This window comes from Anser brachyrhynchus, assembly GCF_964034855.1.
Source record: "Anser brachyrhynchus genome assembly, chromosome: 1".
In the NCBI taxonomy this organism is placed as follows: Eukaryota; Metazoa; Chordata; class Aves; order Anseriformes; family Anatidae; genus Anser; species Anser brachyrhynchus.
The window spans coordinates 193,008,190-193,034,582 of record NC_137694.1 but is presented as its reverse complement, the minus strand read 5'-3'; the positions used below and the strand labels follow the sequence as shown (position 1 = coordinate 193,034,582).

General features: G+C 40.4%; 1 protein-coding gene across 2 annotated transcripts in view; it reads right to left on the bottom strand.

Annotated features, from left to right (window-relative positions):
• The window catches only part of XPO4 (exportin 4), an 81,650-nt gene that overhangs the window by 37,536 nt on the left and 17,721 nt on the right, over positions 1–26,393 (bottom strand). For both annotated transcript variants that reach the window (XM_080583687.1, XM_080583688.1), the window contains exons 2-6: positions 21,673–21,778; positions 17,349–17,490; positions 16,952–17,090; positions 4,700–4,816; positions 3,812–3,965 (exon numbers count right to left, since the gene is read on the bottom strand). In XM_080583687.1, coding sequence (XP_080439813.1) covers positions 3,812–3,965; positions 4,700–4,816; positions 16,952–17,090; positions 17,349–17,490; positions 21,673–21,778 — 658 coding nt within the window. The remainder of the gene's footprint in view (positions 1–3,811; positions 3,966–4,699; positions 4,817–16,951; positions 17,091–17,348; positions 17,491–21,672; positions 21,779–26,393) is intronic.

Below are 26,393 nucleotides of genomic sequence, written 5' to 3'. Positions count from 1 at the left end.
AATCTGGGTTGGACTGACTTCAAATCCTGAAAGTCTGCAGAACTGTATGGTTCGCAGGATCTCCCAGAGGTCTCTCATTCTGGCTTGAGCCATTTTCACAACAGAGATATGAAGAGCTTGTTCCTTTACATGTATAGCCGAGGAACACCCATACTAAAACCAGAATTCCGATCAGACAAAAGCTTCAGTCAGTTCATACAATTGCCATTGCACCATTAATTTTGATGGAATGGCAGCGATGCGTATTAGAGGAGTGCATCCCATCAGGGTTACGTAACCTGTATTTTAAATCCAATCCCTTTTTCTACATTCATCTGAAAACTTGCCAGCTTGCCTCCTAGCAAGAAGAGGCACCAAATCCAAAACAAAAACTAAAGCTAAAGTTCCTGTTTATTCGTGTACTATTAGTGCTCTCTACAAAAAGCTGTAAAAAACTGTACCTTTATGAATAAAATAAGGGATAAATTGTTCTATAATAGCTCCTAATGACAGATCAGGAACACCTTTTTGTAGATGGGAGATAGCAGGACAAAGGCCTGATTAAAAACTTCTGCATTCGTGGGCATTCATCCAAAGTCTATTAGAACGCAGCTGCCAAGAACGGATAAATCCCAAAGTCAAGAAGTGGTAAGAAACACCTCTGGAGGTAAAAGAATCTGATTACGTCCTGACTCTGTAGGACAGATTATACATCCACGTCAAAGTGCATTAGGGTCCAGCAACACTGAATTCCTTAACTGGGGTCTTTGGACACTCCTAATGTACTAGGAGTGGGATCCTTGAAGGCACTCTTATAAAGGAGAGGGCTGTATCTCTTATTACCCATCATTTGCTTGCACTTCCTTAACTATTCAAAACATTCATTGAAGAAAAGATTCAGTTTAAAACCAATTCCATCCAAGTAACCAATATCTAACTGTGCTGTGACAGCACTGTGAAAAGAAACCCTACAGAAGCCAACATGCCACAACCGACTGCCATACGTTCTTAGTGCAAAATAGGAATTCTATGCTATTGTCCTTTCCAACAGTACTGCCAAAAATCCCCGAAGCATCTGCAAACATCAGGTGAACTAATGCCTAGAGGTAACAGATGAAAACAACAATAGACGATTGCCTGTGTGCTAGAAAATGAAATGGAAGAAACTGCACATGACTGAGAGGAAGCCTCCTAAGCCATCATGCCTTACTACTGCAGTAAGACACTCAATAATTACTGAGTTCCAGCTTAAGAGCAGGTTGGTGTCAGCCTCTCTTCTTTCACTGTTCAACAAGGTGGCTACTCCAGAATGCATCTTTTATGCCAGCTCTTCTTGCTGGTAATAAACAATTTATATTTACTACAGCTCTTCTAATAGCTGGCAGCGCTGCCTAAGACTGCATTTAACAATGCAACACATACCGAGTTGTCCTGTAACAGCACTTCTTGAGAAGTCACATTTTGATGTAATTCGTGCAATTTAGTGATGTAAATGCTGTGCCTCAGTGAAAAATCACTAAGTCACTGAAAAGCACATATTTATGCTGCTTTTTTGTAGGGGGCAGGGGGCACAGAATACCAGAATCCTGCTAAAGATTATGTACAGATACTGCAGATTACTGCTATGCTGCAAGGAATACTGAGAATCAATTATCTTGTCGGGAATATCAACTAAAGGAAAATATATATATATACACATATGTGGATACTATGGATCATTTTACTCCATGCTTTAGGTATTAAATTTATGCCCATTGCTTTGGCATGCGTACTGGCAAGATTTGGAAAGAGGATACCAACTGATCAATTGGCATTCCTATGTTCTTGTGTAATGTGCTACCTATGTAGAAACTGCAGCCAAGTTAAGCTTCACTGTCCAGGAACTAACAATCAACAGCTACATCAACATGCGGCTGTCACCCTAACAGCTACTGAATCTTAGTTAAGACCCTCTTTTCTCAAAAGTGATTAAAGCCATTCCAAGTTCTGTGAAAACAGGTTGCTAAATAGAGGAAGGAGAGTACAACCAGTGTCATAATTCTTACAGCAAAATGAAATGCCCAACGGCAGAAAACAAAATGATATAATGTAGAACCTAAGTTATAAAAAGATGTGAAATAGAACCATATAAGAGCACTTGTGATGGTTCAAACTAAAAGGTCTATCTACACCATAAGCAGTCTCCAGAAGTGGCCAGAATTTAACAGCAATAGTATCTCAAGTAGGCCAAGTAGCAGAAAACTCTGTTAATCTCAAATAGTGATATGCCTTGCTTAGCTATTACAATTAACACTTATTTACAAATACGTATAGATTGGATCACTTCTAATTATATACAGGTGTAAACAAAAGCTGCAAGTCTCAAGGCCTGAATAAATTTGTACCAACATCCTGCTTGTATTTAACTAGACCCACCATTGCAAACCTTAAGGTTAGGATAAAGTGTTCATGAAAAAGCTAGAGCTTTCACTTTCAAACTGTAACATCATCGGTATTTGTGATGGTGTACGTCAGAGGTTTGCATTAGGCAAGACTAAAAATCAGAGGAAATGACCTCCACCCACCACTACACAACACAAAGGCATTTCCTTTCTATCTACAGTGACTGCTTTAAAAATCAGAAGTGTTCACACATTATTTGAATTCTCACAAATCCCAAATTCTCTTCTGAAAACTTTTATAAGATGCAATAATTTGATTCCAGTCTCAGTCTTGTAAGCACACGCACTAAATTCCTCTCTGGCCCCTTGCCAAACCACCTCAGTGGTTAATAGGCGTGGAATATTTACTTTTCATCCACGGCACTTTCCAAAAAGACAGTATCTGGCATTCTACTTTACAGATGTGAACCAAAGAACATCCACTTTCACTTCTGCTGCTCATTACATAATGAACAAAGACAATATAGAAACACACACACGCTGCCTTCTGATTGTCAAACTCAAAATCCTGCATAGAGGGTTTGAAGGCAACACCAAGGTTGCTGCAGTATGTGTAACAGTAGCAAATTATTCAGACAGTTTTAAGAAAAAAGCTTATAAAGCAGCTTAACAGGTTGGCTCTGGGTAAGTTTGCTCAGTATCTTAAAGTTGGTATAGCTATTAAGAGTTGTCGTAATGCTGTACCCTGTATTTCTACCATATTCTTCTGGCCCATTTTTCAGGCTAAGCATTTTTCACCTCTCTTCTTCCCACCCTCACCAAGACTCACTCTCTCTGATTCTTCATTATATTCCCGTTTCTTCCTCTGCTTACCATCTCCACATTTCCCTGGACATTCATAACCAGCACACACCACAAAAATATGAAAAGGGAAGCAACAGCACCAGTATATCGGCAAACAACAAAAAAAGGAGATTCCATCTCTTCTCTTTTACTGGGGGAATCCTCTGAGCATGCACATCTTGAAATGACAGGGCATTCATCTACCCACTTCTCATCTCTGAGAGCAAAAAGAAAGACCAGACCTCTGCATAAAAATTAAACAAAGCTTACTTAGATCTCTTCACCATTTGGTTCTGCACTAAAGTAGTTTGTTACACTTTCCCCATCCCTTGCTACAACCAGATACATGCCAGGAGGATCATCAGCTCTGAACTGGAAGCTGCTCTGCTGAACTAATTTTGCCTTTTATATAAAATACTTTAATGAAAACTAACAGCAGCTTCTTCATATAAGTACCTCTTAAGCAAACACAGGAGTGAAAAAAAAAACATAAATCAAGGACTAAATATAAGACTTTAATTTACATTTTTCTCTCCTCACATTTACTTATCACCCATCAGAGGTGATCCAAGTCAGTTGAAATAAAGGGCCTGACATTAAAAGGATATAATTTGGAGGAAGGAAGTTCCAGCTTAAGACCTGATTGGCTAGTGCAAGATAACGCTGAAACACTGAAGACATCTGAGCATTGAGGTTTTCACGTCTGCTGAATTCCTGAAGTACCTCTACTGTGAGCATGAAGATCTGCCGCAGATCATCCTCCTACAGTCAGGACGAACACAACATATTAACAGAGTCTCTCAGTCATTTGTGTGTTCACCCAAGTTTTCATTAAAAAGCAGAAAATATTCCAAAGTTGACAGTGAGAACCCCCATCTTATCTGCCAAAACTAATGCAACATGTTGGTAAATAATAACAAAAATATTTATGTAAGTTTAGTCATTAAAGGAAAAACTTAATATCTTTTTAACAACTGGTGGAGTAGGGGTGTGGTCTTTGGCATAAAAAAAAAGTTGGTAAGTTGTTCCACAACAGTCAGAGTTTAAAGCAATGCCTTCACAAAAACATTTCTGCCTGGCCAAACAATACATCTGAGACAACCAGACTACACCATCTGCAATAATATTTTTAAATACATAGCTCTCCTTGGCTTTAAACCAAAGCTATATTTAAGACTATCATTGTTCCACAGAGTATTCGTTTTGTTTGCAATTGGTAGCCAAGGAATTAAAGAGCCCAACCGTGTAAAGATCTGTAGCTCTACATTCATAAAATGGGCAAAGAGATGGCACTTTTTTGATACAAGTATTTAAAAAATACATTATCAATTTTCCTAAGGTAGCCAATATCTGTATTTATAATATATATTAGTCCAATCAAATGCTGTCAAGCATACACTGTAACTGAATGCACCTAGTGCAAGAAAGTACTTTTGCTTCTTAATATATAGATTTTAGAAACACAGGTAGCATATATTGATACAGAACTAGTTTACCTGAAATATACGTTTACAGTTACCATGGAACTCCATGCTTAGTCCAATGTTGCTGGTTTTACTTGAACTTGAGAATTCGCTCAACAACGCCGTTAAAATGGAACAGGCCAAAGTTTGCTATAAAAAAAATAAGGGGGAATAATATAACTAAAAGATGTCCAACAACATAACACCACCTACGTTGTCCTTAAGTTACTTTATTAGCATATTTCTGCAGCTATTAATTCAGTTTCTTCTAACACAAATTAGAACAACTCAAACTTTCAGGATTACAGATGCTTGGGTGAGCCATCTCTGAAATCATCCAAGCTCCACCCTTACACAAGAAATTCAAGTATCTGAGCAGCATAAAAAACTAGCACCTGTACAATCAGCTCTACAAAATGGAAACAAACACCGCAATCCATTTGCCAGCCTGTTAATTTTCTCTCCCCATGCACGTGGTTTTACAGGTACTAGGATCAGGGAAGATTCAGTTTATACTTTTTTTCTACCCATCTAACAGTTCAGATCACTCTGAAGTTTATTTTGGCACTTCTTTGCATTTGCTACACTTACCGTGTTGGTATTTGATCATGATTAAACGTATACCACAGAAAGTGATAAAAACTAGTCAAAAACAGCACCTGCAATGCACCCTCTTTTCCCTCTCCCTCATCAAAAAAGGAGAGGAATATGCAGAAAGCTCTGATGCTTAAAAGCTTTTAGATACTCTCCTCCAAAGCACAAGATCCACAAGCCTCAGAAAGAACCTTGAAAGCTACTCTTTTGGAATGGTGTCCCTGAAGCAATATAAAAACGGGTGAGGAAAAAAAACATTAATTTTAGAGAAACAGATACATGAAGATTGTATGTTCAAGTATCATCTTCATTCTCAAAATTTAAGGTAAGGTAAATCAAATGCTCATGATAAAACACAATTTAAAAGCCAACTTTTCTTTATGAAACACTTTTCCAGCCATAGTTGCTATTTTTGAAATAAAAAAGGCTTTTTTTCCTGATGCCAAAGTCCAGTAGCCATCATCACCAGTTTTAACAAATTTCTGTAACTGAACGTTAAACACAAAAGAAAGCTAATGCGGTATAATGGGGATGTAAAAAGTACTTCAGAGGCGTGCCATATACTAATGTAATAAACACAATAGAAACTATATACCAACGAAATGAAAACACTTTTTGTTAGACAGACTCTTAACAAAAAACTTGAAGATCACTGGCTATACTCCTAGACCGTTCGGAGCCAAGGTGCCAGGGATGGACAGAGGGATAGGAATTGTTAAAGGGTCATGCATGCCAGCAAGTGTCCAGGGGTTAAACAGAAATATGCACACTACCTCTGAACACCCGAAAGATTAAAGTGGAGATGATACTATTTATGCAAGCTCATACAACAGCTGAGACCAGTGCCATCCACCCACCAACTGCAACATCTTTGTTCAGAAATGCCTCTGAAGTCAGTACCTTGACCCCCCAGACAACTAGTTATCTTAGCTAGTATACACTAAATTAACATTCTTACTTGCTAAATAAGTCCCAGACAGATCAAACATAGCAGCTTCCTGATAACATATGGGTGTTCTTTTCTACTACATAATAAAGCTGTACAGCAGGCCAGCATATTGCTGATCAGTTGCTAAATCTAAATTTTCCCATTTTAAGGAAATAACTATTTATTTCAAGAAGGCTATTTCAAGTAGACTATTTCTCATCTAGTCACTCATGATAAAAGCAACAGTTTGCCAGTGAAAAGCACCACACTTTAATTTGCTCCAGCAGAAATGCAATTTTGTCAGTTCTATACAAGATTCAGAGTACTCCTAACTAGCTCGAACACTTCAGTATTTTATTTCCAAATTTCCATGTAAGCTATTTCTGCAACAAACTATTATTTAAATTTGCAGGAAGTCCAGATTTGAGCTGATATAAAAATTTAGGCTAACACTGAGTTTCAAGTCCAACATTAAGAGTTCCATATGAAAAGAATTAATCTGATAAAAAAAAAAACAACCAAACAAAAATACAACCCATCCTCTCCACTCCCCCCAAAAAGAGAAAGAAAAACAGTGAAGTTAAGCTCTAGAACAACACTTCAGATAAGAATACATGTTTTTAAAGGAATAATGCATAAGTTTCCAGAGAATACTGCCCAGTTCCATTCTGCGCCAGGAGATGCAGACATCTCACAAGGCTCTCTAAATACTTTAATACAGACTTGAGTTTATACTTGAATTACAAACGCACTGATACATCACTATGTCTCAGAGCTGAAAAGTAAGGACACCACTAGTTGTAATCACAGATCCCCAGAGTTTGATGCTCCACGATTACCACCCGGTATCAGTGGTTGTGCTGCTAAAACTGCTTCACCGTGTGGAGACCTCCTCAGCACGCTGCCATTCGGAGCAGCACGGGACAAGCAGGGCAGTGATGCAGACCACCCATCCCTGGCGGCTGGTTGCCAATTACTAGAAAAATAAGTGGGTTAGAATGACAGATAAGGAGCAAATGGAAAAATTATGTGTTCCCACTGTGACTAGAAATATTTAGTATCAGCTGAAATTGACATCTTCTCCTTTCATTCTCTCTGTTGTTTATACAGTATGTAACCACGTAGCCTTTCTGTTCAAGTAGTAACATGTTAAAGCATCGAAAAAATGGCATCCTGGATGTTTTTTAGGCTTTCCTCCTGGTTTCAAGGAGAAATTTAAAAGGAAGGATAAATTTTAGGATTCATGATGAAGAAAGCTCCTCAAAGACGTAAAGAGCAGTGGCTCCTTAAACTACAAAAAAAAAAAAAGCTGTTTCTGAGGGATCCTGCTTCGAGCCCATTGCAAAAGTTGGAGACGTGACCACTGATTTCAGCAACAGGTATTTCAGGTAGTTCTGACCTCGGTAACTGCTCTGAGCACGGAAGGAGGAAAAGCAGCACGTTACTGGAGATCTTCACACTTTATTCCTTCCAGCAGCCTCGCTCACAGCAAACACCAGGACACACTGCAGCCCTCCATCCTCCTTCCCTCCCCAAAACTTCTCCCTCCCGCTGCATTCCCAGCACCCCACCATCTCCTTCCCCGTGGTATTTTGCTTCCTGGCGTGCAAATCCTGCCTCATCCCAAGGGTGCTGTGGGCATGAGGGGCACACGTGTGCCCTTGTGTCGCTACCTGCCCCTGCCCCTTTCACCTGTGAGGAGCTGTAAGCGTGCCCGGATACCCAGGTCACCAGAGCAGCAGCAGCAGGCCAGAGGAAAGGTTGTGGCCTAAAATTTAAAATCTACCTCAACAACAGGCAGAGGAGACTGCCGGACACAGGCTTTCTAGAAGGAAGAAAGTTTACACAGTTTACAGGCAAGAGCCGAGGGACTGAAATTACTCTTTGCGAAGAGTAATTTCACTATAGGTTAGTAAGTAAAATTTTGAAATACATTTTTCGAATTTACACATTTGGTACGTACACATTTGGCATGAAGACAAAAAATCTCAACACAATTTGCTATGGTATTAGAAGAAAGATTTCAAAAACCTGAAAAGCGACACAAATTCATAGAAACACAGTTGTGCTCCGTGAAATAAAATCGCTTCCTTTAACATAATGAAACTGAATACTCTTAACACATGTGAAGTATTAAATTTTTTAAAGGTTTTCTGCCATGCCACTGAAGAGATGAACAATCCAATTTAATAATACCATACAGTAATAAGTAGAAAATGCACGTGATGCCGGGCATCATATTAAAAGTCAGCTCTGAGTGTCTATTGCCCAGTAATGCCATTAACTTCATACCAGTAAGAGTACACCTCTGAACATGGCTTGACTCACTTGCTAGCGATTTCACTAGTTCTGCCACAAGTACATGCCCAAACAATAACCCCATCTAACAAAATAAAATACCTCTCTTGTTGAGAGCGGACTGCCTCTGAGAATAGCTTGGCACTCTCCCCAGTTAGCTTTATTACCAGGAATAAACTTTATGAAAGATCGCTATACATAAAATAGACTCTCAGCTGCTCAAACAGAAGATCAATGGGACTTGTGATAAGAGATTAACTTGGCAATCAGACACCCAGTAGTGACATCGTTTTAGTGGGTTTCTTTTTAAATAAAACGCAGACACTACAGGAGGGCCATGCACCATTTTAACAGCAAACATTTATTCATAGTTCATAAAACTCAGATGCATTAGGAAAATGCAACTTATTCCTGCAAGTGGAATGTCCCCTATAACAAAAGTTAAAGCCATAATGTTTGAAGGGATTTCACACTTGTGCCTGGACTGCCCATGGAATAAGTGAACTGCTTCATTTGAGGGTAGTTAGGTTACAAAGCATCTGAAAGGAAGAAGAGTTCAAATGTGGCTTAGGAAAAAATGGACATGTGGTACACCAGCTCCGAGGCAGAAAAGCCAACAGACAAAGCAGAAAACTACACCACCAAAAATGTTTCCCCTGTTCTGAAATTCAGGCTGTCAAGAGGCTTGATTTGATCATTCATTTCTCTACAATAAAATGAGCTATCGAGCAACTGCGCCACATTCCCACATGCTATGCAATGTCATTCATACCTACAGAAAAAGGGAGCAAATATATTTAAAAGACGACAGATCTCACTTATTTGCAGAGCAAATAAGATCTACTCTGTTACATTAAATCATTGCCTGCCTGAATGTGTACTTATAGGACTTTGTCTCAATTCTTTTAACATAAACTTACTGAAACCAAAGGGAAACACCAAGAAGCGTTTAACAACATCCTTAAATCAGCTAGTTTTAACTTGTGTGAAAGCAGGAAGAGTAGGACAGTAGATCTACTCAGAGGCAAAATTTGCTGTGCTGTTTCTAGGTGATAGAATTCTGTGGTGAGAATACATAAAAAGCAGTTTTACCAAAGAAATTGTTTAAAGCAAGGCTTCCTTTATAAAGGAGGTAATAGGCTTCTTCCCTAAGTTCCCTGAACAAGCGCAGCTGTATATCCTAACATTTTCAGAGAATATAAATCCCCAAAACATAAGCTGCATCTCCAAATGCAAAGGTAACAGTTAACAGGATGGCGACAAGACCAAAAGAAATACCATTATGTGCACAGAGTAACTGGGGACACTCCAGATTTTCAACACGTAACAGGACTGCAACAGGGAAATTAAAAAAAAAAAAGCCAACAACTGACACACTAGGAGCTGAAGAAGAGCTGAAGTAGTAGCTCCCAAACAAACAGCAAACCAATGGAATATATTCTGAATATAGGCAAGCACCAGAAGAACCCACTGGACTTCATCTATTTTATCCTTCCCAAATGAGCCAACTGGTGGAAAAAGAAGCTGTGGAGCAGGGACTGGACGATAGGAATAGGACCCACAGCTGCAGATTTGTGCTGTCAGCAGTAACAGACTGGCTGGGCAGAGCACCCCTTTCCTCCCCACTCCTTCTCCACCACGACAGATGAGCGGCTCTGGGTTAATGTGCCGTGCCTACAGCAGCACAGGCAGTGAGACCACGCTTCTGCTTCTTGGGGGAAACCTGGACTAACCATGCAAGGCAACCCCCAAAACTAAGCCGAGAAAGAGGAAACCAATTCCCCTGCAAATCACTGGGGGCCACAGGAAGATGATCTTGTGGCATGTGAAATATGAGCACTTTGGCCAAAGGGAGAAGGAAAGTAGCAGCTCCTAATGATTGCTGAAGAGGTCGGTCCAGGCTGAGTTTGCTCAAGCTTGGGGTGCAAAATGTCCTTTCTGGAGACAGACGATTTGAAGCAGAAACCAGGAGGTGGGAAAAAAGTAACCTTGTAAAAAAAAAAGTGAAGGTCTGAAAGCCATTTATCTAGAGGTAACATATCCTTCCTCCAGGTTCTTGTCTGAAAAGCACCAGCTGGATCTTCTCTCCTACGGTAGTTGCATGAACAAATCCAAGACCCTCAATTAAATTCAAAATATCAAATAGTAAGAGTAACCATGCGGCTTGCCATCAGTATAACCCAGCGTTAGAATTAGAGGATGATGTATATTTAGTTTTGGCAAGTCATGCTCCTGGCAAGTGCTCTTTGGCAGGCAGGAGTCCGTTCTCTCTCTACTTTTCCCAGTACTCATTCCTGGCCTTGGCCCCCTGTGCCTGCCATACTGTCAAGATGTGCCAAATGACCTGTGCTACATGGCTGTGCTCCAGAGCAGATCTGCTTTTTAAAAAAAGAAAAAGGGCTAGGAGGGAGAAACCTGGTTGTTTTTACGTTCAGTAATAAACTGTCTGCCTATGTATGTCTTCAGAAAGGTAGTACCCCTGAGAGGCAATAAAGGCCAAGCAGACAGGGTCAATAAGCTTCTTAAAGAGGCTCTTCTCCTGAAGCCTGCTTATTTGCATGTCACCACAGTACTAAAAGAAATAAATATATAGTTAAAACACATGGAAAGGTATTGTTTCTTCCTTACCACTGAATCTACATCCAAGGGCCTCCACATCTGCACATCTCATGAGATGGCCAAATTGAGGAAATAGAGCCTTGGAAACCATACACAGAACAGGGAGCACACAGCTCTCCTCTGGATCATGGCTCCTCACTTTCCAACCCTGTCTTTGAAACCGTAGCCCTATTGTAAATGATAATACTGGGAGCTGTGAATTTGTAATATTCAAGTTATTAAGCAACTAAGCTGGAGTACTGTATTTTATCTCTGACAAAATAGGCTTTCTTTCAAAACAGAAATCTGAAAGCTTTAAAAAGCACCCTGGTTAATACAAACATTGAAAAATACTTGTATTTTAAACTTCTTTTGCAGTTTCAACCTTGCACTTGGAGTAGTTTTTGGATCCCTAGAATTCCCCAAACTATTTTTAACACCCGAGCTTAGGCCTTTATAGGCCACTTGTGAAAATGAAGGAAACAGCTTAAATATCCTCATTTACCATCTGTTTTTTAAACTCAGTATGTTTCAAGGGCAGTAAGGTGCACAGGAAAAGGTAGTCATTTTTTTGGACCAGAACATATAGCTGAGGGTAGAGACAAGGCATGTGTGTGAGGGGGAAATAACATAAAAGGTTTTGTCAAAATTCTCGAAATGTAAAAGTCGAGAGAGCCTCTCCAACTCTTACCCTACCACATTAGACAGCAACAGCTAGACAGGGATCAGAGTAAAATTCCTCTTAAAGAACAGAAATATGGCCCATAAATGCTACTTTAACGTAACTAGTCATCTAGTCATCCATTATTATTGACAGATTAGTTGCACAGAACCACAGAATGTTTGGGCTGGAAGGGACCTTAAAGACCATCTAATTCCAACCCCGTGCCATGGGCAGGGACACCTCCCACCAGCCCAGGTTGCCCAAAGCCCCATCCAGCCTGGCCTTGAACATCTCCAGGGATGGGGCATCCACAGCTTCTCTGGGCAGCCTGTGCCAGGGCCTCACCACCCTCCTGGTTAAGAATTTCTTCCTTCTATCTAATCTAAACCTACCTTTTTTTAGATTAAAACTGCTACTCCTTGTCCTATCACTCCGCTCCCTGACAAAAAGTCACAGAATCACAGAATCATTAAGGCTGGAAAAGACCTCCAAGATCATCTGGTCCAAACATCCCCCTACCACCAGTATCACCCACTAAACCATGTCCAACCTTTCCTCTAAATCTTCTTTGTAGGCCCCCTTCATATACTAGAAGGCCACTATAAGGCCTCCCCAGAACCTTCTCTTCTCTAGGCTGAATGACTCCAACTTTCTGAGCCTCGAAGGGAAAGCCATATACTTCAATGAAGATAAATGTCCAGAGTTCTGATTGTTCATATTTCCCATTCTTCACATGAGATCCACATCACATTCCCATTCAGTTTTTGGTAACCTGGAACATCTCCATCTCTTCTCTAGCCCAACTTCGAATATCAGGAAACAGACTAACATATTTGTAAATTTTAAGATAGAAGCAACTGTTAGGACCGCAGAGTTCTTCCAGCAAGTCTTGACAACTTTTTCATATACAGAAAACATAAGGGTTCAGATATGGAACTATATAGTAGGATTCATCCTACTGTATGCTTTGTAGATCCAAAAAACACTGCTTCTGAGGCTTCCCAGTCCTGTGTCAGGTCTGCAGCTGTTGGACCATGTCTGCATCCGCCTACCCGTGTTCTGGAAGAATCCACATCCTAGTGCAGACAAAGTCCATCTGATTGTGTTTGCATGCAGACTGGTTCCTGCTCCTGGGAATGGATTACCTTAGCTGCCAGGATTCCTGTCCTTCTGGCAGGAATGAAGAACAAACTAAATCAATCCTTCAGCTATGCAAAAGCACAATATTCTAACACAAATAGAAAAGGCCAAGAAACTGAAGGTATTTATAGTTGAGAAGAACTTGGCCCACACAGTTCGTCAAAATCAGTGACAGAAAACATGTATTTAGCATTTTCAGATTGGCTCGTGACACTGTGCCTACTGCCAGAAACTCTGTCCCCCAGAGATGAAGACTTTGAAAAGAGATGTTGAAATTGCTATTGGAGGGAGCTTACAGCCTGTCCTTGAGCAGGGTTGCTTGTGTGGATGCTCTAGGAAGAGCCAAGAAAGAACAGAAATAGAAACTCCAAAGCTAATCCTCACCGCCCCAGAGGTTTACTACCTAAAGTTGTTTATAAATTAGCAGGCAGACAGATCCTCTGTACTCCGCTTTCCCTTCTCAGACAGAGGTCTCTTCCATAGGACCCATAAAGGTCTGTACTGTGGAGAAACAACAGCAGGAGCCAATGCTCCAGGTCCAAACCCTGGCTCTAACCACACATCCTTCCTATCCCTGTAGTATTGCCTCTCCTTAACACCCTGTTATTTTCTTAACAAGTACATAGCGTTCCACTGTTAACAGATTACTGGATACTAAAGCCAGCTTTTTAATCTCCTGCCCACTTTCTTCCTCTCATCACTGTTCCTCTCCTTCTGTTCCTTCTGATCTCTTTCAGTTTTTCATTCTCAACAGTCTTGCTCACACATCAGTTTGCGACATTATTCAACGTGCCTTCAAGTTCCATCCTGAAAACACATCGATTTCTGAAGATATTTTTAACCAATACTTGGGAAGAAAAAGGACCCAAACACAGATGACAGTAGAATCTGCATTCACTGCTGTCTTTACACCTACATTCAGGACTTGACCCTGTCAACATGCTACTGAAAAGTCCCCAAAGGTTAGGGAACTAGTACAGGTGTCTGACAGGAACCGGACAGATATTTGCTGGGAGTGGAAAAGATTAAGTACCTACTTCATGCTTATAAAATAAAGAAGGAGCAGGTAGCTTCACAGCCCACACAGATGAGAAAACAAGCAGGAAGCAGGCAAGAGACCATTTTGCTTTTTTAAAAAAGGACTCTCTCAGTTCCCAACTGCTATGTAAGTTAAGTAACTACGTCTTCAGCTTAAGCCACCCCTTTCCTTCACATTTAGCCCCAAGTTCTTTACGTTCCTTTTCTGAATAGACCGAAAAGTGTTTTCTTTTCCCTGCTGTAGTGACAAAACACATCCTCTTTTTTCAACAGTTTCCCATCCAGTCTTTCCTTGTTACCCCAATAAGACTGATTCAGCTGTAGGGTCACCTGTAGAAAGCCACCGTCAATGGCTAAGAGCCATACCTGAAAGCTTTGAACACTTCCAAGCACAAAATGACCTGCTGCTGACCCCGCGTTATTTCTGCAGCTGCTGGACTGAACCTCAGGGGGGGAAGATGCAAATAAGTGGGCAGTAGATCAGAAGAAAGTGGGGAGCAGAAGTCTGGGAAGGATGCAGAAATGGGTGAGGAGGCCAGAGAGAGAACTGGGAGTCACAAAGGTGTGACAGGCTCCAGAAACTTGAGAGCATAACGCTGGAGGCAAAAGCGCACAGCACATCACAGCAAGGACATGAGTAAAAGACGTTGAAAGAACCAAGACAAAGGGAGGTACTGAAGGCTGGAAAACATCCACTGATCTCTCCCAACACCCATACCCCGTCCTATCTGCCTCCCTGACTGGGGTGGTGGCCTATTTTTGTCAATAAACAATATAAACATATCCAGTAGAGTGCAGAAATGTCCATGGTGGTACATCTCCAAATCACTGGCCCGACAGTGTACCCTGGACCTTGAAAGCAGTACCACCACCTCAGCTTCATACCATATCCTGAGGCACTCTTACTGCGGACTCCATGTCACACCAACACAACCGCACCACTGCAGCTCCACACAGAGCCTAAGGGGCATAGCAAAACACCACAGGGATGCTGATAAAAACACCCACCCATATTTGAAAAGTTAAGTGGACATGTAATTTATTACCTTTTAAATTTATTACATCTTTATACAAAGGCATACCCTGAACTCAGAGTTTAGCTGTAATAGGTACTGGGCTAAACCACACAATATTACTACTGCTTCTTATTGTGTCTTAAACACACCAAGTCTTGGGTCACCTGAAACTGTGCCAGCACTAGGGATTCTCTTGCAGCGAAGTCTCGGAAGACAAAACCATTTGTAAGAACAAATCTTTATTACTATACAAAATATAGTATTTTACAACATAAAGCCCCCTGAAGTACATGGGAGCACATGTTTACTACCAGCCTGTCAAAACGTACTGTGCTTTATGGAAAACGTGTTCCAACAGCATCACGTGTCATTTTTTCTAGCATACTGTAAGAGAAGATATTCTATAATCGAGACATTTTTAATATCCTTCCTAAAACTTGAGCACAAATACTTCGGAAAAACTATGGAGAAAGTGTTGTTTGTGAAAGGGGTGGGTAAGGGGAAACTTCGTCTCCGTACGGTGGCAGCAAGTGGCACTTGGAGAAGAGGAGAGTAAAATCCTGCCCCTTCCCCCAGCTGGAGCTCAACTGTGATGCCCCCTGCGCTCTGTGGCGAGCCTGTGGCGATATACTTCCAGCTGGCAGTCTCAGCGTGCTGCATGCCGTGCTCAGCGCAGCGTGCCTGTACATTAATGCATACGCAGAATACAACTCCAGAAGCAGCACTGTGCAAGTTAACTCAGAGACGACTTCTCTGTGAACATCCAAAGTTTTGATTTACTCCCTACTTGTATCTTTTGGAAAGATCATATAAGCTACATAAGCACACACAGAGGCACGCAAAGAGCTTTTGAAATCCTCCATTGTAACTCCATTTAAAAAATAAAACTACGTTCCCTGGAAGAAAGCACGAACTAAGCATTGTTCTTCTAAACAAATGCCCATTTCTATCCAAATTACACACAATCAAAAGGCTGAAATATTCTCATTAAGGTAAGTAACAGCGAAAGTCAGGTTTAAAAACGTAACAGAAATTTCCATACCCTGGAGGGATATCGGCTGTGCTCAGAGGTGACACACTATTTTTAGGACCATGACATGAGCTGCATTACTTGTAGTACACTTTGATCAAATTTTTCAGAGTTAAACATTTGCTGCTCACAACTAGCGTAACTGCTGCTCCAAACGCACAAGAGTCAACTCCTTCAAGGTCTGACTTTTCTGAGAAAAGCTTCAGTTAAAGATTTCATCACAGATCTACATAATCTTTGATTTGCAATTGGTAGAAGAAAAATCACCTCTTTAATCTCTAGTTACATGCCTCTATTATGACCTATTCTAAACATATCTCCTGGCATAGCAAACGGAATTTCACTAAATGCACAGATAGATATTGGACACCTTGTTTCCACTTTGAGCTCAGTGTGGAAGGTAACACTTACCCCAGTAGTATGACATTAAATCTAGAATAAGTTTTGTATTTCCATTCCCTGTTTTCCTTCCTCACGCCCCTTTCTCTCCACCTACCCGCCTCCTGGTAGCCTATTGCGACAGCTGAGCCACAGGAGGGTGCAGCACTGCACAGATGGAAACAGGACAGTGCCACGAACCTGCCAGCTAATGGAAAATCCATTTCAGATCAAGCTGTTAAAGAAACCCACTGAAACAAACGACAACAAAAAAAAACTATCATATTAATGGCAGGTAAAGTGACTATTCAGAGAAGCCTAGTCCCTAAAAAACATGGTATAGTGTCTACCAAAGAATTGCACATACTACTACTAGTCCCAAGACATTTTTATTCAGAAATCTCAGATTTAGTAAATGATTGCTTGAATAGCTATCAACTAGCTCTATCCAATTCTAATGGTTATCAAACAAATTGAATAGCTATTACTAATTCTCATTTTTATATAAGAAAAGTAGATTTTATAATCACTAAGTACACAACTTCTATACTGATATAGATTGCTTAAGTTTTGAAGGGGGAGGAGAGGGACAGAAACTTACCACAGTGGGGTTACCGCTGCTGATCAACTGGCTGACTTCATGAAAAATGCTTTTGCAGTCGATAGACTTGTCTAATGATCCCCGTTTCACTATCACCGCTACTGCTAATAGAATCTGCTCCCGAACGTACTTTTGAAGGCTGTAAACAACATTGCAAAAATAGATTTGAAAACAATTTTGGAAATCAATGCTCAAAGTTTTAAATGTAATTCTTTTTCAAACCTTGTGTATGAATACATCAAGGCAAGCTGACAACTCTATGGAAGTCAACTAAGTGTTAAGAAATTGGAAGAAAAATTACTGTTTTATTGGTCTTCCACCACTATCCTTGGAAACACAAAGATAACAAGGCTATGCAGAGTTCTACATGTTCAGCAGCATTTTTCCTTATACTTACTTAGGCCTTTGTAAGACATAAGTTAGAAGGAATGTTCGCAATGATTCGATGCTAGTTTTTTCCAACAGAATCCATTCTCTTACAACTGCTTCCATTATCGCTGTAGCAGCTTGAAAAAGAACATAATCCACTTTACTAGTTTCTGTGGGGAAAAACAAAGGCAGTTTGAGTATCGAAAGACAGACGTATTTACCTTCTACATATTTCTAACAAAAAAATAATGGACTTTACTATTAAATAATTATTAAATATAATTTTGTTACTATGAAAACAAAGAATGTATACTTTAAAAGAGGAAAAAAATAATCAGTAACCCAGTTGAGTAAGAGACTTGGGGGAAGAAAAGCTGGCTATACCAGGAGACGGGGCCCAAGATCAAGAACGAGGCCACTAACACAACTGTGGAACAAAAAATATAGATGACAGATTTAGTCACAGTACATTAAAATATGATTAAATTGTCAGCTATGCCAAAACGAAGAGTCCTCTATCATTCGAGTGCTTGCCTTTGGAAGCAACGGTACATAGAATTACATGCATTTTATGGATGGCAATAAGAAGTAACTCACACCTAAAGGTAGCATTTGTGCTTAATTACCAAAGCAAAAGTTTTACTGGCTGGTGTATTTAAGGTTTTCTACACTAAGTTTAAGCTTGCATGTTTATCTTGAGGTAGTCAAAATATAACAACTTACTGAAGTTTAGAAATCATTAGCCCTTATTATTTGAATATCTGATTACTTTGTACATACGCAGGCTAAAGAAACTAGAAAAAGATGTTATGGAAAATGGTGACTGTTTATACTACAATTTAAAGAGAAGCCCCAGAATTTGAATGTAATTCATAACATGATGATATAAAGCTACAGGGCTGTTTTGTTGGGGTTTCTTTGTTGGTTTTTCCTGTTTGTTTTGGTTTGGGGGCATTTTTTTGATCCTTTGCTTTTAAAATTTTTAACTTAGAAATAGGAGGTAGTATTTAACTAGACGGTTTCAAAACAGTTTGAGTCTGTAGAAAACAGAAAAAGCATTCAGAAAAAGCATAGCCACAAGGTGGCAAAAACGTAAAATATGAAAGGTGAAATAAAATTCCAGAGCCAGAAATGGAGTTTGGGCTATGGTGTGCAACCTGCCAGGACCAGAAAAAACGTGTTTGCTGAAGAAAGCCTCAGTCATGGGATGGTGGTCTTTAAACAACTACAAAACAAACTTTGTTCCACTGAATATACACACACAAGTCTATAATATGTGTTCCTTTATATGCAGGTTCTATACAAAGATAGCATCCAATTTGCTAGAATGTTTTTAAGTAATTTAATCAGGCTTCAAATCTAAACCCTACCCAGGTAAACATGCTTAAATTAAAAACAAACCACCTTTAAATCTACTAAGCTTAATTTGAAAAACTAAGTAACCACTTAATTAAAAGATTAATGTGCATGTCCATCACATACATAAAGATGAGCCAAATTATTCCTGCACAGGAATTTTAATTCTGACACTTTCTGATTTCTGGGTCTCTTTTTTCAAACTGTACAAAGCCCATACGAAAAGAGAATGCTAGTAAAAAAATAAAAGAGGATGGAATTTCTTCTTTGCGTCAAGTACCACAGATGCACAACTGCAATCATTAACAGTACAGACCTCCAGCACTCAGTGTAAGCTTACAACTAGTCAAAGCACCATTATCCTCTACATGAAGTTACTAAAGAAAGACAGGACAAGCTTTGCCAGTACATTTAACAGCTATAAGCTTACAGCAGAAGAACGTAGAGCCTCATGCTTTGTGGGTTCAACTATAGGTTTCTAAACAAACCATGCAGTGGTGGCTCATCTCCTTTTCATTATGCTCATCATCTCAGTTGCTCTCCCTGTGTGGCTCATACACTCTTCATGAACACCATCAACGTTATTATCGCTCTCTATCTTCCATTCCTGTTTCTGTCTTGACCGCTTTTCTCCTGTTTCTTTTTTAAAGCCAGCCCTATCTGCCTTCTGGTTCCTACCTATCCTTACCTGCTCATATTCCTTCAATCAGCTGTTCTTTCTGTCCACACTGTATGAACACTTACTCAAGAAGCAAGAAGTCTGGGGAAAAATCTTTCTGTTCCAGGTTCTTTCTGTTCTCGGCATCTCAACTGCCTACTGGAGAAGCCACTGCAAGGAAAACACTGCCCTATCTGGAAACTCGCTGGTTTCACAATGGTGATAGCAAATGAGCAGTTCAAAGATGTTTTATTTCTAGACATTCAAAAGGCATTAAAACCAAGTTCACATTCCTTCCAACCAGTTATATTTGAGAAGAAAAAAATAGAACTATCGCTGCAGACATTTTTCATTAATAATGCTAAACTGTGTTCCTTTCTTTGTCAACCAGATGCAGAGATATATCCCCCCTTCGAACAGACAATATTGCTAGGAATATTTCATAAATTTCCATTACTTCTAAGTAGTGACAAATACATCACTTAGAGATCTAAATGTTCTGCAAGCAAGGTTACTTACATATGTTCTTTTGCCTACTTAAAATTCTTTAAAAATCAATGGTGGGGAAAAAATGGGGTGGGGGGAAGAGAGGAAGGGTGAGTTGTCCTAACTAAAAGCAAACAGTGTCGTTACAGCCTTCACGACCAGACAAAGTACTACTGTAATATCCTAAAACCTTGAACTCATTTGTAGAAAAAAATTTGGTTTGCGAGTGGGTGTAGGAAAGTAACCACACCCTGCTCTATATATTAAAGCATAATTTAAAAACATAGTAGAAGGCCTGCAATATTAATACTTTAATATTCGTGAGCTATACTTCTCTAATCCAGAAAATTTTGAAATAACTTTAAAAACACTGTGGAATGAATGAAGTATGAAAATAATAATTTTAGCCATTAGAAATGTCTAAATTCTTAAATATCTCTCTGTTCCGCATGGCAAAATCTTTGAAATTGAAAGTTGCTTCCCCCTGCTGCATGTGTTCTTTTCCACACATTTCCAGGTTTTCCAGGAATTTTTGATAAAAGATGACACCTACCTACCCCTCTCCTTCCCCCACACATACAATCCCACAAAACTTGGAATCAATATTCTGTTGCTTCTATTAGGTGGACAGAAATTTTTCCAAATAATTTTTGAAAAAAGCTGTGCTGCTAACAGCAACTAAGACATTCAACCTGAAACAGATTCCTGCCATGGAAAAGTTCATCACCAGTACAAGAGCTGGCAGCAGCAGATGTATCAACCAATAGTATAATGGGAAGTATCAAGCAATCCTGCTACAGAGAGTTCTGCAAATTCCACAGATTAGACAGTATTACAATAAGCATGTAATAGAGGAAAGGCTAATCTATTACATCAGTTTAATAACTTTGCCAAATGAAGTTATACTTTACTGACTTCAGAGCTGCCAGAAACAAAACCTAGAGCAGCATGAGGCTTCACCCTCTACCATTACTGATCTTTGGCTAATGCTATCTAGCAGCTCAGCAGACATTTAAGTTGTAGTTTCAAGTAGACTTTAAGCAAAAACGAATGCCAAAAGAAGCAGCCATGCCATCTCACAACCTGATCCCTCCTATTCTTGTGCCATGATTTCTCACATTTGGGTAAAAACATTTGCAAAGCGAACCTGGAACAGTTTTTTGATCTGCTTAAAGCCATCCTGTTTATTTGCCAGTACATTATTCAGCTTACCATGTGGCCACCACACAGGATGCAACATGTGAACAGGACCTGGCACTGAATGTTGAAAGCAGTACTATCCCTTTCAACAGCAATGCCAGATTAAAGCTCTTCCAGGAGAGTAACTTTTAAATCAATTTTTTTAGGTACTGCTTAAACACAGTGTATTACTAATACAAAGATCTGAATTACTTTGCTTACATTTTAAAATCATTTCTTACTTGCTTGTAAATCTACTTTCAATACTTAAAAACAATACGCATTTCAAATCTTTTAAATGAGACGTTTGTCCAAGCCTTAAAGAAAATAAAATACAAATAAAAAAAAAATCACTAAATTCTTCAGTTTTCTCTGTTCCGCATGGCAAAAGCCCCTAACTGGACAAAGCTCCTAACAATCTGTTCTGAATGTAATGTTGACCAGGCTTCCAGCATAGAGCCAGCCTGAGATCCCTTCCAAGCACAGTCATTGTGTAACTATTATACTGAAACAAATATATGAAACATGAAATCTGGGGGGGGAAAACAAAAACAAATGCCACGCAAACAGAAAGCACCCTTCCTCAAAATTAAAACTAATGTCCGTACTCCCAGTCGTAGAAGAACATAGTTCCAGTTAGAGAAACTGCTTAACTGCATTTATTAAAACTTACCCAAAATATGCTTGCAAACAGCAAATGGTGATTTTGATTTCCGAAACGATAAGAATATGTGTTCGGCATGTTGGCGTTGTTCATTATTGACCATGGAAGGTGGTGCCTGAAAGAGAAAAGAGTTACTCAGGTACTAAAAAGCAGTTACACTACAACCCAATTGTAAATATATGAGCCATGTCATGAACTTAGAAATATTTGCCTTGTTAAATATCAAAAGCGAGTATCACTTGGTAAAACTACCTGTTCTTTCTTAGTCACAGCTTCTTCTTCTATACCACTGTGTGTGCTCATAAGTGTGACCATTAAGACATCAGGCAGAAAGCAAATAACTTTATGTTCTGAATGATGCTTTAGAAGATTGTCAACCCAATCCTTTTTTTCCCAAACCAAAAATATCATTGCACATCAGTTATGTTGTCAACATGCAAACAGTCACAGAAACAAAGTTCTATTTTTTCTTTAGCTCTTTCTTTTTTTAAAAAAAGACTTGAATGTCTAATAAAGTCGAGGGATTAAGAATCTTGACTATGGATACGCTTTAAAATCACATATTGGCAGTAACATACTACCCTCTAGTGTTTAACATTAAAGTTGACATCTTAAAGATGGAGCAAGGGCTCAGATTCTAGAGGTCAGCTCATTTGGGGATGGCCGCACTGGTCCCCCAGTGGCCTTGTATCACGGGCAGCTTGGCTGTCCAGATGACTCCTGCTTCTCCACTACTGCTGGAAGCCAGCTCCACATTGCTTCTCTAAGTGAAAGTCACCTACAAATAAAGCACGAAACCACACAGGACCCTGGATTACCATGAGATGGGATGGAGCACTGATGACAGTGCTAACAGTCTCCAGAGCAGACTTGCCACACTGAGCAATCCTGAGACCCCCACCAGCCCACGAGGTAAGAACAACCCTGCAGACAACACCAGCTGTTCACAAAGCCTTGCTGTTCTTCCCCTTTGCCATTAGTATTCTCCAATGTTGGATATTTGGGATTTATCTCAACAAGTACATAGCAAAAAAATACTCTTACAGGGAACTGATATCACAAGGCAGTGTAAGCTGAACTGATACACCTCTAAGAAAGGAACATGCGCAGGTAGAAAGACTAAGGCTCCATTGATAGAAAGGATCCGAGGATGTTGGTCAATACTCGTCTCACCATGAGCTGGCAGTGTGCCCAGGTGGCCAAGAAGGCCAACAGCATCCTGGTTTGTGTCAGGAATAGTGTAGCCAGCAGGGCCAGGGAGGTGATCGTCCCCCTGTACTCTGCTCTGGTGAGGCTGCACCTCGAGTGCTGTGTTCAGCTTTGGGCCCCTCACTACAAGAAGGACATGGAGGTGCTGGAGCATGTCCAGAGAAGGGCTACGAAGCTGGTGAAGGGCCTGGAACACAAGTCCTGTGAGGAGCAGCTGAGGGAACTGGGGTTGTTTAGTCTGGAGAAGAGGCGGCTCAGGGAAAACCCTATTGTTCCCCCCAGCTACCTGAAAGGAAGGTGTGGGGATCTGGGGGTCAGCCTCTTCTCACAGGTGACTAGTGATGGGACTAGAGGGAACGGCCTCAAGTTGTGCCAGGGGAGGTTTAGGTTGGAAATGAGGAGACATTTCTTCTCAGAAAGAGCAGTCAGGCATTGGGACGGGTTGCCCAGGGAGGTGGTGGAGTCACCGTCCCTGGGGGTGTTCAAGGAGAGGTTGGACATGGTGCTTAGGGACATGGTTTAGTGGGTGACATTGGCGGTTCAGGGACAGTTGGACCAGATGATTTTGTAGGTCTTTCCCAACCTTAATGACTCTACGAGCACGGCCTTGCATAAAAAGTACAAAGCCAGGTTGAGATGTTAGAGTACGTTACTGAACTTTAGCTGAACTTCTAAACTCCCCATCTGAGTCTTATCCCCGGCAATCCAAGGATCATACAAGAGCTGCATTTTTTGATCTGTACCTGCTGCTCCTGGAATAAAAGCATGAACACCTTAGCATAAAGACCAGGGTATTAAATTTAAGATTAATATTTTCCAGTAAATACATTCAATCTGATTTTATTATTTCATCCTTGACAAAACACAGAAAATGGAAGATTCAAACATGAGCTAGTAAATCCACAGATTAAAACTGATGCTCCTCAATCATTTTCTCAATAATCTGACCAAATGAAGCAAAGGAAAGCAGACTGCTGATCATCTGATTAAGTGGATCCTAATGAGCAGCTGTGCCCCTTCTTACACATCATTTTTTTTTTCCCCACTGAAGAATAAATGCCCTGTACTTTCACAAGCCCGTGCTCTGCTTAAAAAAGAAAAGCCTCACATAATTAAGGCACGTGCTGCTTGCACGATAAAACCCAAACTCTGCTGCATATATCGCATCCAGCCGTCACCAGGAGCTGTCCCCATCCGAGGTGGTTTCTGCAGTCAGAGCGGCAGTGCTTCTCTGGGCAGGCTCCAACTACATTCAGTGCCACAGGCCCTGCTGAGCTGAACGCTAGGTAAGTATTTGGAGCAGGTTATCAAGAGCCCAGGGATGAAAACACAGCCTGACACGCACCTCAGTCTGTGCTGTTGCATATAAACCCAAATGCAAAACACGGCCCCCACTTCTCCCCTTTGTGTGGGTGAGCATTTGTGCAAACACACAGATGGCCAGACCAAGGAAGTGGTCATGAAAAAGCATCCCAAAGGCAGGCTTATTTTTTGCACCTGGATCAGTCCTCCAGCCTGGTTCACCGTAAGGCAGCACAGCACAGGATGTGTGTCATAGGGTGCTTTTTTTCAGCACCATCTACCATTTAGAGTACATTTAATCTACGGCCTCTGAACGTCATGGGAATCCTCTGAAGGCTCAAGAAATACACAACTTTGGTCAATGAAGTTTCATGAGAACTAAGAATGAAGCTTCCCAAAGACAAGTGACTTACTTCTAGTAACCCTCTGCCACCAAAAGGAGAAGTCTCACTTCCTTTCTTGCTCTCACCCACATGGCCCCGTCACCTCCTTGCACTATCCCTTATATTACCTAGCCTGCCCACCCCAAAAAAGTGACACTGCCCTTTCAGCACTACTGATCTTGCAGATCAGCTCTGCAATCTTGTGAAACCTCACTAATTACAGCAACATCAGAAGAAATCCTTTGGGTGCAAGTGACAAAATCTGGAGTCATTCATACGCACATTCTTAGAGCAAGAAAAGCAAATCAGGGCTATTTGTTGTCAATTTTGCATTAACAAAGTTTGAGTTTCTCATGCAAAGTTTATCTGTTTCCAGTGTTCTGTAATACTTAAGGACAGACCTCTTTTAGGAAGATCAGCAGTAAATTGCTGCACAACTGTAAAAAAGAAATAATTAAAGCTGTTTTAGTCCCTTATGCTTACAGTAACTAGAAAAAAGCTCTTATTTCACATTACTTTAACTCTTCTGGCTTTCTGAAGTATGATTACAGAAGACCTGTGGCACTTTGGGAAGGTATAAGGCACATCATATTCCTATATTAATTAAAATAGTAATAATTATATATTATGAACTCACACTCTCAAAACTGTCGTGATTAGAGAAGTGCTACAGGCGAGCTTTGGACTGTAAAGTGCAGCCACCAGAGGGAGCTTAAAGCTCACAGTCTTCTGTCTTCACGGTACTCAATATCAGTTATTGGTAAATTGAAAGTACTTTAAAGTCCAGCTAATTTAAGGCTTTAAAGAAAAACCCAGCACATGCATATTCTGTGCACAAATTTCACATTACAAGACCACTGGCTTAAGTGAGCCTGACACAACAGTGTTGGAAACATACCCCAGCCTACCTGCTGTGCTTGGAAGATCTCCCAGAATACCTACACGTTCACGATCTTATTTCAAATTGCAGAGAAGAGTTTGAAGGAGACAATCAAGCTTAGAGGGAATTAAAAATTGGAATGGTAACGATCGGGTTCCTTTGGCATGCTGAAACTACTGCCAGTCATACCATTTCCCTTTCTGTACTACCTGATATTACTGCTAACAACTATTTGCAAATTTTGTCTTATAAGTTACCTATACAAAGTTCTCCAGGACAAGGATGTTTTCCAGCACAGCAAGATATGAGGTATCACCCCATAAGCAGACAGCTCCTAGGTAACACAGCATTGCAAATAAAATTACTTCCTTTCAGCTACCAGCACTGTCTGGATGCAGAACAGGAACAGCAACAGCAGCGTTTGCTGATCAACTCCAGCAGGACCACAGACTCCAGTGACCGTTATCCACACAAGAAGGAAAGAAAGGCTGAAAAAAGACAACACTAGTCTGGCAGACAAACACCTTCAAGGCTGCTACACTTATCTGCAAGCCTGGACAGCTAGTAAGAAAGAAAATAATGTGACCAGTTTTATTTAAGTATGCAACAAAAACAAAAATTGCAACAAAGCCAGTAAGCATGTTAGAAGACACAAATCCTGCACGTGTTCAGGGAAATCCCATACTTTTTCTGCAGTTGTGAAAAATCTTGCCTGCCATTTTTTTCTGCTCAATGAAGAAGCACAGGAAAGATGCGGTCTTTGCTTTCTCTTTGCAACTCCTCTGAGAGACCACAGATAACAGCAATGACTCTCCTCAAGTCACCAGCAGTAAATGGGACAGTGAAAAAAGTCCTTCTGAGGAAAGCAGAAACACTAACTTCGGGAGAAAACAGAGTCAAAAGTAGAAAACTCCTTTTTTGACTCAGAGTCAAAAAAAAAAAAAGGAAGGAGATGG